The following is a 13,954-nucleotide window of genomic DNA, read 5'->3' as shown; positions in this document are numbered from 1 at the left end:
GTTAAACTAAATGAAAATGAGAAATGTTGCCTTGGCAACTAGCTGAAATAAGTTTAAGTTTTTTGGTTTATTTTATTTCAGTTAACTTTTTTTATGGTTTTAGTTTTAGTTAAATATAATAACCCTGGAACTAACGTGAACAATATTTTTTATTAAATGTATTAAATTTAAATAATTTAACTAACTCTAACTAAGAGTTAGGCTAACCGAGACTTGTCATTTGCACTTATATATTGTTTCTCTTTTGTTAGATTGCTTCTGTTGTCCTCATTTGTAAGTCGCTTTGGATAAAAGCATCTGCTAAATGACTAAATGTAAATGTAAATTAGTGTTTTATATAACCAAGTGTGAACATGCATGTTTTTCCCAAATCGTTCAACCCCTAAAGGATGGTCTGTGCTCAAAAAACAAATCTTCAAAGTAAAAAAGTCTTATTTTTTTTATTTTTACAATTATTTTTATTTTCTATGCAGATCAACATCCCATCGAAAGCATCCCAATCATTCAGGAATGATTCATTCTTTCCAAATATGGCTATTCAGGTCATTTGGTGAAAATTCCTCTATCTTTAACATGGAAATATACAGTATGTTGCATAAAAACTAAATATTGCAATCTTAGTTTTTTCCAATATCGTACAGCTCTAGTTTTCAGTGTTTGGTCTTAGGAATTATATGATTTATTGCATGTGCTGGATTTGATGTCTGCAGCAGCAGTGCTTTAGATGGATTTAGACCTTGTTAGAGAGGGTTTTAACCATGCTGACAGTAATAGTTACTGTGGGACTGTTAGCATGCTGTCAGCACACTAAAACCCCTCAGAGAAGACTCTCTAAATGTTTCCCTCGCTAAACAATAATGCTGAAAACACTAGTCGACTTCACTAATTGGCTAACCAGTAGTCAGTTAGTAGACCATCTCTAGTACTCTGTGTGTCAGCGGTCTCTTGTTGTAGCCGTCTCTCTCCTCTGGGCGAGTCGCTCAGTTTCATCTTACATGAACGTCCAGTTATTGGAAATGTGAAACTGTTCCTGGTTAAAAGTGCGGGATGAGTCACAGCGGGACACGCTGAACCGGCCGCGCATGAGTCTGCAGAAATGAGACGAGCCTTCGACACTGGTCTGATGACGCAGGGCTTTGAGTCGAGTGTAGGACGCTCCTAATGTGTGCTGTTCCCTACACGCTAATCTCTCTATCCACTCATCCTGTAATCTAGTGACTCACCAGAACACACTTACAGAAACTGTCATCATACTGATCGCAGTTTCATCTGTTTTTCACAGAGCCGTGGGAATTTACATCATGATGCAGCTTTGCTCAAAATTAGGCGAAAACTGCCAAGATTTGTAATTAAAAAAAAAAGTTTATTGTTTGAAAGTGAAGAAATTAAGATTGAAATATTAGTATTGTAATTTTAGTCTTACTATAAAATACTATTATTTTTAGTATTTTAGTGTATTTACTGTACAAAAGTATTAATGCAATATATTTATTATATTATTTGCAATATATTTATTATTTTGTTTGATATATTTGAATGCCAACAAACCACAAAAGTAAAAACCCCCCAATAATTTAATGTTTAAAAAGGAAGAAATTAAGACTTAAATATTAGAATTGTAATTTTACAGACTTAATTGTAGTATTTTTATTAAGTACTCCATTTTACAGTACAATAGTGTTTATTGCAATATATTATTTTGTTTGACATTTTCATTTAATAATAATCACACACACAAAAAAACTCTTATTTTTAATACAAATGCATTGCACAGTAAATATCCACGTTGTCATGATTATATATGTATAATGCAGTGAATTAAATATTTTAAATATGTTTGTATGCCAACAAATCGCCAAAATGAAAAAAAAGTTTTAATGTTTGAAAGCAACAAAAAACAAACAAACACTAGCTTTCTATTTTTTCTATTCTATCTAATTGTTTTTCTTTGTGTGTGTGTGTATATATATATATATATACATATATATAATATAAATACCTTGCTACATGTACTGCGTTAGGCTAACCGAGACTTGTCATTTGCACTTATATATTGTTTCTCTTTTGTTAGATTGCTTCTGTTGTCCTCATTTGTAAGTCGCTTTGGATAAAAGCATCTGCTAAATGACTAAATGTAAATGTAAATTAGTGTTTTATATAACCAAGTGTGAACATGCATGTTTTTCCCAAATCGTTCAACCCCTAAAGGATGGTCTGTGCTCAAAAAACAAATCTTCAAAGTAAAAAAGTCTTATTTTTTTTATTTTTACAATTATTTTTATTTTCTATGCAGATCAACATCCCATCGAAAGCATCCCAATCATTCAAGAATGATTCATTCTTTCCAAATATGGCTATTCAGGTCATTTGGTGAAAATTCCTCTATCTTTAACATGGAAATATACAGTATGTTGCATAAAAACTAAATATTGCAATCTTAGTTTTTTCCAATATCGTACAGCTCTAGTTTTCAGTGTTTGGTCTTAGGAATTATATGATTTATTGCATGTGCTGGATTTGATGTCTGCAGCAGCAGTGCTTTAGATGGATTTAGACCTTGTTAGAGAGGGTTTTAACCATGCTGACAGTAATAGTTACTGTGGGACTGTTAGCATGCTGTCAGCACACTAAAACCCCTCAGAGAAGACTCTCTAAATGTTTCCCTCGCTAAACAATAATGCTGAAAACACTAGTCGACTTCACTAATTGGCTAACCAGTAGTCAGTTAGTAGACCATCTCTAGTACTCTGTGTGTCAGCGGTCTCTTGTTGTAGCCGTCTCTCTCCTCTGGGCGAGTCGCTCAGTTTCATCTTACATGAACGTCCAGTTATTGGAAATGTGAAACTGTTCCTGGTTAAAAGTGCGGGATGAGTCACAGCGGGACACGCTGAACCGGCCGCGCATGAGTCTGCAGAAATGAGACGAGCCTTCGACACTGGTCTGATGACGCAGGGCTTTGAGTCGAGTGTAGGACGCTCCTAATGTGTGCTGTTCCCTACACGCTAATCTCTCTATCCACTCATCCTGTAATCTAGTGACTCACCAGAACACACTTACAGAAACTGTCATCATACTGATCGCAGTTTCATCTGTTTTTCACAGAGCCGTGGGAATTTACATCATGATGCAGCTTTGCTCAAAATTAGGCGAAAACTGCCAAGATTTGTAATTAAAAAAAAAAGTTTATTGTTTGAAAGTGAAGAAATTAAGATTGAAATATTAGTATTGTAATTTTAGTCTTACTATAAAATACTATTATTTTTAGTATTTTAGTGTATTTACTGTACAAAAGTATTAATGCAATATATTTATTATATTATTTGCAATATATTTATTATTTTGTTTGATATATTTGAATGCCAACAAACCACAAAAGTAAAAACCCCCCAATAATTTAATGTTTAAAAAGGAAGAAATTAAGACTTAAATATTAGAATTGTAATTTTACAGACTTAATTGTAGTATTTTTATTAAGTACTCCGTTTTACAGTACAATAGTGTTTATTGCAATATATTATTTTGTTTGACATTTTCATTTAATAATAATCACACACACAAAAAAACTCTTATTTTTAATACAAATGCATTGCACAGTAAATATCCACGTTGTCATGATTATATATGTATAATGCAGTGAATTAAATATTTTAAATATGTTTGTATGCCAACAAATCGCCAAAATGAAAAAAAAGTTTTAATGTTTGAAAGTGAAGAAATTGAGACTTAAATATTGGTATTGTAATTTTAGTCTTACTGTTAAACCCAATAATTTTTAGTATTTTCGTTAAATACTCTATTATTTATTTTACAGTACAGTAGTATTATTGCAATATATTTATTATTTTGCTCAATATATTTGTATGCCAACAAACAGCCAAAATAAAGAAATTAAGACATAAATATTAGTATTGTAATTGGCTTGATTGTCTGTTACAGTACAATAGTATTATTAGTTTGATATATTTTTATTTAATAATGATCATAATAAAAGTCATTATTCTAAAGTTGTATCACAGTAGTAATTTTAAATCATGATATAGTTATTTTGCTCAAAATTGCATTGCACAGTAAATGGTCATTTCGTCATAACTGTATTTCTATAATGCAGTGAATTAAATACTTTACAAATGGTGCTTCATCTCATTTGATCGTTATTTTAGTTTTTATTTACATATGTTTGTATGCTGACAAACCGCCAAAATAAAAATACAAAAAACTTGAAAATGTAGACATTGAGGCTTAAATATTAGTATTTTTAATTTTAGTCTTTAATATTAGTATTTTTTATTAAATACTTGATTTATTTTACTGTACAATGGTATTTATGACAATATATTTATTATTTAGTTTATCTTATAATTACACAAAAAAAAAATCATATTTTATAGTTGTATCGCAGTAGTAATTTTATATCAGTACAGTTAATTTGCTCGCAATTAGTCAATGCATTTTACAGTAAATAACCGTGTGGTCATGTATAATACAGTAACGCACTGCGAACTATTTGAAAATACTTGACAAATGAAAGGTGCTTCATCTTTTGATAATTTTCTGTTTTTATTAAAAACTTGATGATGGGCTCAAATTAAAATGAATGAATCAGTCTGACTTCAGAGTAAAAACAGATTCACATTATGAAACACTTGAGTTCAAAACAAAAGAAAACCAGGATATAGAATAGAATATTTGCTCTATTTTCACTTTTGTTGTACTCGTGTGTGTAAATAATATAAAGCAGTCCTGACACACATCGGCCCGTCTCAGTGACGTCTTCATCTCAGACTTTGGACTTGATGAATCTGTTATGATGTTGAAGTGTTTTCTCTTCATCTGCTCAAAGGCCGTTTGACGTCAGGCTGAAACCAGTTCAGATTCAGTTATGGGTTCATCCAGTAGATGGCGTGTTTGTCTCATCAGGAGAAATTATGAAGGGCTAAACTGGTTCTAACAGTTTAAGCAATAACACTGTTTTTTCCATTTCCATTACTAATGATCATAACAGTGGGGTTTTCTTTCTGATAGCATAAGTTTTTATTGGCCCTGCCAACATTTTGACCTGCATTACCACAAATTTACAAACCACAAAAAAGAGATTAAATGTGTAGAATAAAATAAATTTATTTTGCATTAATAGCTAGAAAAAAAAAACGTATGAAGAGGTTTCTTCTTAGTAAGACAAATTAACAGACTTAAATTCATTCAAATTTCAAATGTATTTTTGTGCATTTTTATTCAGTTATTTATATAATTATAACCTTTAAAAATTATTACAAATTAATAAACCTCAACAGTTCTATGTAAAGAATTATCGACTTTCAATCTTATTTTTGTACAACTGAGATGATGTTATAGTTTTTAACCTTTTGATGTAGTTTTTATTTGTATATTTTCATTTTAATTTTGTAACTAAAATGTTTTAGTAATTTCTAAATGTTCTAGTTTTAGTAAACTAGTAATTTTTTTTTTTTGCCATTTGTAGTAGTTTTTCTTTCATGTGTCTGTATAGTTTTTATTAATTTTATTTCTTTTTTAGTTTTCGTTATTTTAGTACATTTTGTACAATGACGCCTTTGTAACTAGCTGAATTAAAAGTTTTTTCTTTTTTTTTTATATTTTAATTTGATTCCATTTGATAATTTTTATTTTATTTCATGAGTCAAAATGGATTTAGTTTTAATTCTAGTTTAAGTTAAATATAATAACCCTGATAAATAAATATAGCTTCAAAGCATATTCGTGGCCCTGGAGCACAAAAGCAGTGTTAAGTCGCTGGGGTATATTTGTAGCAATAGCCAACAATACATTGTATGGGTCAAAATTATAGATTTTTTCTTTTATGCCAAAAATCATTAGGATATTAAGTGAAGATCATGTTCCATGAAGATATTTAGTAAATGTCCTACCGTAAATATATAAAAACTTTTGATTAGTAACATTCATTGCTAAGAACTTAATTTGGACAACTTTAAAGATGATTTTCTCAATATTTAGATTTTTTTGCACCCTCAGATTCCAGATTTTCAAATAGTTGTATCTCTGCCAAATATTGTGCTATCCTAACAAACCATACATCAATGAAAGCTTATATATTTAGCTTTCAGATGATGTATAAATCTCATATGTTGCATCATAAAAGCATTTGGAGGCATGCACAGCCTTTTATAAAGTGCAGAGAAGAAAATCACTGGCTTTTAATGAGCGAAAACAGCTATAAACGCTACAGCTCGTATATAACTCTCCAGCTCTGATTCGGTGAAGTAGTGAGCTGTTTGACTGGTTAGATGCAGCTCCTGAACTTCCTCTTCCTGTGTGTGTTGTAGGTGGTGGAGGACGGATACGAGTTCTTCGCCAAGCGGCAGCTGGTGACTCTGTTCTCAGCACCGAACTACTGCGGAGAGTTCGACAACGCCGGAGCCATGATGAGCGTCGACGAGACCCTCATGTGCTCCTTTCAGGTGCGTTATAGTCATGATTCTCCTCCAGTCCTGCTCGAGATCTAAATCAGCTTTGGAGTTTAACCTGGAGTGTGCAGCTAGTTGCCATATACTCCATCCAATTTTACTTTTTTTTATTTTTTTTTATGTTATGCTCCATCAAGTTTTTATGAAATTATTTGAGACATCATGGAATATTATGTTTCTAGGGATTTGTTTAATTATTGTTATAAATAATTGTTAAATTATTTATAATTATTTTATTATTTAATAATTATTTTGTATTTAAATAGTCATTTTTAGTGAGTGTGTGTGTGTGTGTATGTATATATATATATATATATGACAAAAAGATGATTCAAACTCATGAGAAACACAAGGAAATGACCTGTAAAATCAGTGTTATTTAGATCGATTCAGGTGTTTAATCTGACGTGTTGATTTCTGCTCCTGCAGATTTTGAAGCCAGCAGAGAAGAAGAAACCAAACTCCAGTCGTCCAGTGACTCCGCCCAGGAACACGGCCCCCAAACAGGCCAAGAAATGATTCCCGCGGGGCCCGGCTGGACTTGTACTTGATTTCAGAGACAAACCGCTTTTTATTCCCACTTCAGGACGACGTATCAGTTTGACACAAGCTCCGCCCACCGTAACCACGGCAACAGCGCATTTAAACGCAAGGCGGAACACAGGCGTCTGGATTTTTAAATTGACACGTTTAAGATGATTTGTGCTCCCGATCTCTCGTTCAAACCACTGTGAACAAACGAGTCTGTTTTTATGCACCTGATGCTTTTTTGTATTTTCGTCTCGTGAATGTGCCATGAGGTTTGACATTCAGTCTGCTTTTATCATTTAGATTTTTTACTTTTTTTGTTTTCATGATCGCAAACGAACGGATGTTGTGCGAGTGTGTGAACTGAAACATCAAGTTTCTGTGTTTTTGACGCGATGCCTTGTTTTCTTCTTCCATTGCGTATCACGTGACGTTTTGGCATGTTGACTTCTTGATCTCTCAGACGGACGTTTCTGTTGCATTGACACAAGCTCCGCCCACCGTAGCCACGGCAATAGCGCATTTAAACGCAAGGCGGAACACAGGCGTCTGGATTTTTAAATTGACACGTTTAAGATGATTTGTGCTCCCGATCTCTCGTTCAAACCACTGTGAACAAACGAGTGTTTTTATGCACCTGATGCTTTTTTGTATTTTCGTCTCGTGAATGTGCCATGAGGTTTGACATTCAGTCCGCTTTTATCATTTTGACTTTTTTTTTATTTTGATGATTGCAAACGAGCGGATGTTGTGCGAGTGTGTGAACTGAAACATCAAGTTTCTTTGTTTTGACGCGATGCCTTGTTTTCTTCTTCCATTGCGTATCACGTGACGTTTTGGCATGTTGACTTCTTGATCTCTCAGACGGACGTTTCTGTTGCATGCGTTAGTGTTAGAGGAATAGGACACAAGGCCTCGGCTTTCTCTCAGGGCATGCCACCTTCAGCATGTCTTCAGAATAATGTAGCTCCTCATCAGGTAAATCACGTCAGGAAAACCTTTTTTCTTGCAAATTTCTACAGTATTTCATATATAAATTCTCTGTTTAACCCAAACTCTCACTGTAAATATACAGGAAATGTTTTGTTCAGTCTTGGCAATAATTGAGTTTTCCACACTATAAATAATTGTTATACTTGCAGAATAAATCGAAGGGAGATGGAAACACCATTGCAGCGTTTGTTTGTGTTCATTTCAGAAATGCATTGAATTTAAAGGTAATATGAAATCAAAACTGATTTATTTTAATGTTCCTGAAGCAAGGTTCAGTAAACATAAAAATAAAATAAAATTCTTAACTTTGATTTTATTCTATGACTTAAGGAATATATTGTGTTCCCAATAATATTCAATATTTTGTTCTTTAGTGGTTATTTTTACATTTTGTGTTTAGATAAATATTTAAGAACTTAAATGTTCTTAAGAAAATATTTGAGAACTTAAAATAATTTAAAGAAAATATTGGAGAACTGATTTAAAAAAAAAAAGAGATCTTTAGAAATTGAGAACTTAAAATGTTCTTGAGAAAATATTTAAGAATGTTAAAATATTTGAAAACTTAAAAGATGTACTTAAGATTATTTACGAGAAAAAAATGTTAAAATATCTGAGATCTGAGAACTTAATGTTCTTAGAAAAACATTTAAGAATGTTAAGAAAATATTTGAGAACTTAAAATAATTTTAAAATATTGGAGAACTGATTTAAAAGAGAGAGAGAGATCTTTAGAAATTGAGGTCTTAAAATGTTCTTAAGAAAATATTTAAAAATGTATAAACAAATACATTCTGTATTAAAATAAAACAAAATGATTGCAAAAAATTTGATTCATAAACAGATCCGTGCAAATCAAGTACAATTCACAAACCCTTTATAGTTTCTCCAGCCTATCGTTTAAAATGGATATGCATATACTTTTCATGAAAGGAAGGTCTTGATGTCTATAAACCATCTCATAATCAATCCTTCTGTTTATTCCTTTATTAACTGATGCACAAAGAAAGACCATAAAAATGTAAATCGAAAATGACATTTGATCGTCCAGCATTAAGTCACAGATTCAGATCAGTAAAACGGCATTATGAATAGTGGATTATTGAATTAAACGCTCGTTCACATTAAAAAGTAGTTCACATAATGAAAATGTGCTGTAAATGTGCTCACCCTCAGATCATCCGAGATTAGGATGAGTTCGTTTCTTCATCAGATTTGGAGAAATGCAGCATTGCATCAGTGTCTCACCAATGGATGTGAATGGGTGCCGTCAGAATGAGAGTCTGATAAAAACATCACAATAATCCACAAGTAATCCACAGCACTCCAGTCCATCAGTTAACATCTGGAGAAGACAAAAGCTGAAACAAATCCAGCATTAAGATGTTTTTAACTCAAATACCATAGAGTCCATAATAACGCTTCCTCCTGAATCAGGAGAGAAATCAAGCAGCGTTCACAAGCCAAAACAGCTCTAAACAAACATTTTTTTTTCTTCTAAACACACAGCTTTTGTCTTCTCCAGATGTTAACTGATGGACTGGAGTGCTGTGGATTATTGTGATGTGTTTATCAGCTGTTTGGACTCTCATTCTGACGGCACCCATTCACATCCATTGGTGAGCAAGTGATGCAATGCTACATTTCTCCAAATCTGATGAAGAAACAAACTCATCTACACCTGGGATGATCTGAGAGTGAGTCAATTTTCAGCTATTTTTAATTTTTTAGGAGAATTATTCCTTTAACAGCGCCTCTTTCTGTGGGCCGAAATGAGAGGAAAGCACTTCTATTGCATTGAATATTTCACCATGAATCAGAATCAAATGTCAAGCACTTAAAATTCAGTCTCATAACGGATAAATATGAATGAAAGCCGTTTACGCATAATCACCATCTTCACTAGATCCGTTTGGGATGAAGGGCTTTGGAGCTCGAGCGTGTGAACAGTCGCAGGATCATCTGTATAAAACTGCAGTGAGTTTGAGGTCTCGCAGGAGAGGGAAAAAATAAATACTGGTCCGTAAGAAGGCAATGTGGTGATGTCCACCAGACTGTCATCCAGGAGGAAGCTGAACGTGATGAAGATCAAACCTCTCGTAAGAGACCGCCTGCTTTTTTGCAGAAACTGAAATGTGAGATCTGGCGATACTGTGATACATTCCTCCGGTAAAAACTACACGAGAACAAACACATGAAGCAAGATTTCACACAAAATGAAGATTCTGTCATCATATTTCCAGCATCAAAAATTAAATAAAAATTTAGCTTATAAGAAAATATTTGAAAAATATTTTTTTTCTACTTGGAAAATTCTTATGTATTTGTTTTTTTTAAAGAATTTATCTAAACTTGTTTGCTGAATATTTAGTTTTTAAATCTCTTAGAACTCACTTTTTCATAGTTATGAAGTGTTTGTTTTTATATTATTCTTAAATTGTTTTAATTTTTTTTTGTATTTCAATGTATTTTTTTTTTAAGCGCTTTGAGATGCAACTTTTAAAGGCGCTATAAAATAAAGTTTATTATTATTGTTGTTTGCAGCATACATCAGATCATGTTATTCTAAGGAAAAAAATTATTGTCAATTCTCTCGTGAATAAATTAAATGTTTTCATTGATTAATGTAATTAATGCAACGATTAGTGCAAAAAATCCTCAATATAATAATAATTAAAAAAAAAACTGCTCAGGATCAGCAAATGTGTATATTATGACACTGAAATTTTACAAAAATAATTAGATTTTGATGATAAATTGGTAACACTACATTCAGGTTTCATTTGTACAGTAGTTAAACTAACATTAAAAATACTTCTAATGCATCCATTAATCTCAGCTAAAATTAATTTAAATATTTATTAATATTATAAAAATCAAAAGTTGCATCAGTTGCATCATTAATGCACTAATATGAAAAATGAACCACTGTATTTTTATTAACTAACATTAGCAAAGATTAATGTTCATTTTTCGTTCTTTATAGTTAATGAATGTTAGACTTTATTGTAAAGTGTTACCAATAAAATAATATACAGATCTTATAACGATTGTTCAACATCTCATCAGCCAATTACATTTAGTCTAAGTGGTGTTTTAACAAATTAATAACTCATATTAATAACTTACAGACTATTAAGACAGCGAGTAAATGATGACAGAATTTTCATCTGAGGCTTAACTAGTCCTGTGAGGCGGTTCAACTGAGGATGAGTTTAAACCTCGTTCTCATTTATTGCTCAAAACTCTATTTCTCTTCACTGTACGATTATGAAATATAATTAGTGAACAAAACCAGCTGCCAGTGAGTCTGTGCTGCTGTACTTTCTCATGTCATTTCATTCTGAGATTATGAATAATTGTGAGGATTTATGGTGTGTTCATGTCATCACGATTACCGGGTTTAACTAGTAAACGCATAAAAACGGTGAACCTCTTAATTAAGAATTGGAAAAACGAATTAAACGTCGTTTCGTGTTTTTATGATGGTTTTTGCAGCTTGAAAGAGCAGCGTGAACATCCTGAGAAACGTCTTCTTTTGTGTTCCCTCAGAAGAACACAGTCCTGCGGTTTGTGAGCGATGACAGGACGAGCGTTTTTGCCGTCCAGAGGGTTTAGTGAGGAGGATGCTGCAGTGAAATACTGTAAGAGAGTGTGAGTCTGGGCTCAGAGCGAGGTCTCGCTGGTGTGCGGTCGAGACGTCTCCTCCTCCAGAAGAGCGATGCGCTGTTTCAGCATCCGCACCTGCGTCTCGTGCCGCTCCACCATCGCCATCATCTGAGACTCCAGCTTCTTCAGCTTGTTCTGGTGCTTCTTCTTGGCTTTCTCGTACGCCGCCACCAGATTACTGCGCCGCACACAAACACAACACAACACAGCTTTAACAGCCTGCTTGACTGAGACGCTCCACTAAATCCACAACTGAACTGAATCATCCTGAGGCTCCACTCCTTTACTACTATTCATCTACTCTATAGTTTTAGTTCAGTGAAATAAAAACTTTCACAGAGAAAAACGAGAAATACGAACATCAAAAACATTGCCTTGGCAACTCACCGAAATAAGTTTAAGTATTAAAATTACTAAAACTAAAACTCAAATATACATAGATTATAGCTAAAAAGAAATATAAACAAATTTTATAAAGGTAAAGTTACTAAATTACTAAAACCGAGATAAAATAAATTAAAGCTAAATAGAAATATAAAAAATATTAAACTAAAAACTTAAATAAGCCGATGTACTAAAATTGCTAAAACGAAAACTGAAATAAAAATAAAGCTAAAATAAAATAAAAAATATAAATTAAACAAATATATAAAGGAAAAATAATTTTTAAAAAAATGACAAAAGCACATAAAATAAAATATACAAAACTTTTAACAAAAATCTGAAATTGTCTTGCAACTAACTAAAATAAGTTGAAATGCTAAAAAGAATTCAAGCTCAATAAAAATATAAAAAAGTGAATAAAAATTACAAAAGCGCATGAAAAATATAAATTATAAGCTAAAAGTATTACAAATCATTTTTGGTAATTTAAATAAAGCTAAAATAAAATAAAAAATAATTAGATGAATTACCCAATTTTAAAAATGAGAAATGTTGCCTTGCCAACTAACTGAAATAAGTTGAAATACTAAAATTACTAAAACTGAAATAAAAATGTATTAAAGCTAAATAGAAATATTAGAAAAAAAACAAAAAAAGAAAATCTGAAATTGTCTTGCAACTAACTAAAATAAGTTGAAATGCTAAAAAGAATTCAAGCTCAATAAAAATATAAAAAAGTGAATAAAAATTACAAAAGCGCATGAAAAACAAAAAAAGCAAAAGAAATAAAATTTTTTTTAATTCAAATTAAAACGGAAAATATAAAAATAAAAGCTTATTCAAAACATTAATAGATGCTATAACAATATATAAATAACACTAAAATAGCTATAGTAAACGCAAACATATATTCAGCAGTGATTTCCCGTGTGCAGTAAGAGTGCAGCATTAATGGCGTTCAGAGAGAGTTTGAGCAGCTGCTGTATTAAACACACAGTGATGCTGCGATGTGACCAGCAGGAGGCGACGCGCAGCTGAACACGGAAGATGATGCACAAACATGCACAGCTCCACTGGATCCTGTCATGATGGTACATCTTCAAATCAAGGCACACATTTGAGCTGTGTGTGTGTGTGTGAGTGAGTGTGAGTGTGTGAGTGTGTGCGTGCGTGTGTGAGTGTGTGAATGTGTGTGTGCCTGCGTGTATGTATGAGCTGTGTGAGTGTGTGTGTGTGAGAGCGTGTGTGTGCGTGTGTGTGAGTGTGTGTGTGTATATGAGTGTGCGTGCGTGTGTGTGAGTGAGTGTGTGTGGTACCTGTTGGCTCGTTTAAGGTCGTTAACGAACTCCGCCGACTGCTGATGTCGGACTTCACTGCTCTTAGTGAGTCTTTCTAATGCCGCGACCAACTCCTGAACACGACCCTTCAGCTTCTTTTCTCTGGAACACACACACACACACACGCAAATCTGATTCTCAGGATCTCTTAAGGAGCGTTTGTTTCCAGAAGCTTTACTTTCACTGTTCCTCAGCGGAGGAATGATCTTCACAAGCCTCCAGAACATCTCACATCTTCTGAGGAGCCTTTATTTCTTCATCTCTCAATCAGCACTGGATTGCATTGCATTATATGTTTGGATCATTTCAATCTAATTTTACTGAGACATATTACTGGAGATATAGAGTGACGACTGATATTTATGTCAGCATCTGCTGTACCGTTATAAAGATCTCGTTGATTTACATTACAGGCATCAGAATTTCATCATATAAATATCAGCATCTGCACCAGATTCATATTTTTGCTCCGTTTGAGTCTGAATAAAACTGAGCTGTTTTTCCTCCATATTCTCACTATAGCAGACTATATGAGCCATAAAAGCCTGATGCATCAAATATGATACTCAACAAAAAACATAT

General features: G+C 32.8%; 2 protein-coding genes across 2 annotated transcripts in view; one reads left to right on the top strand and one right to left on the bottom strand.

Annotated features, from left to right (window-relative positions):
• Positions 1–7,010, top strand: part of ppp1cc (protein phosphatase 1, catalytic subunit, gamma isozyme) — a 22,729-nt gene extending 15,719 nt beyond the window's left edge. The window contains exons 6-7 of the mRNA XM_016528815.1: positions 6,321–6,455; positions 6,891–7,010. Of these exons, the coding sequence (XP_016384301.1) occupies positions 6,321–6,455; positions 6,891–6,980 (225 nt within the window). The 3' untranslated portion in view covers positions 6,981–7,010. The remainder of the gene's footprint in view (positions 1–6,320; positions 6,456–6,890) is intronic.
• Positions 7,011–10,893: 3,883 nt separating this feature from the next.
• LOC107720969 (colorectal mutant cancer protein-like) overlaps positions 10,894–13,954 on the bottom strand; it is a 126,519-nt gene continuing 123,458 nt past the window's right edge. Inside the window, exons 17-18 of the mRNA XM_016528812.1 lie at positions 13,352–13,581; positions 10,894–11,829 (exon numbers count right to left, since the gene is read on the bottom strand). Coding sequence (XP_016384298.1) covers positions 11,649–11,829; positions 13,352–13,581 — 411 coding nt within the window. The 3' untranslated portion in view covers positions 10,894–11,648. The remainder of the gene's footprint in view (positions 11,830–13,351; positions 13,582–13,954) is intronic.

Source organism: Sinocyclocheilus rhinocerous, unplaced genomic scaffold (assembly GCF_001515625.1).
Source record: "Sinocyclocheilus rhinocerous isolate Xijiao unplaced genomic scaffold, SAMN03320098_v1.1 scaffold4256, whole genome shotgun sequence".
Classification (NCBI taxonomy): domain Eukaryota; kingdom Metazoa; phylum Chordata; class Actinopteri; order Cypriniformes; family Cyprinidae; genus Sinocyclocheilus; species Sinocyclocheilus rhinocerous.
This window is presented reverse-complemented; position numbering and strand designations above follow the sequence as displayed.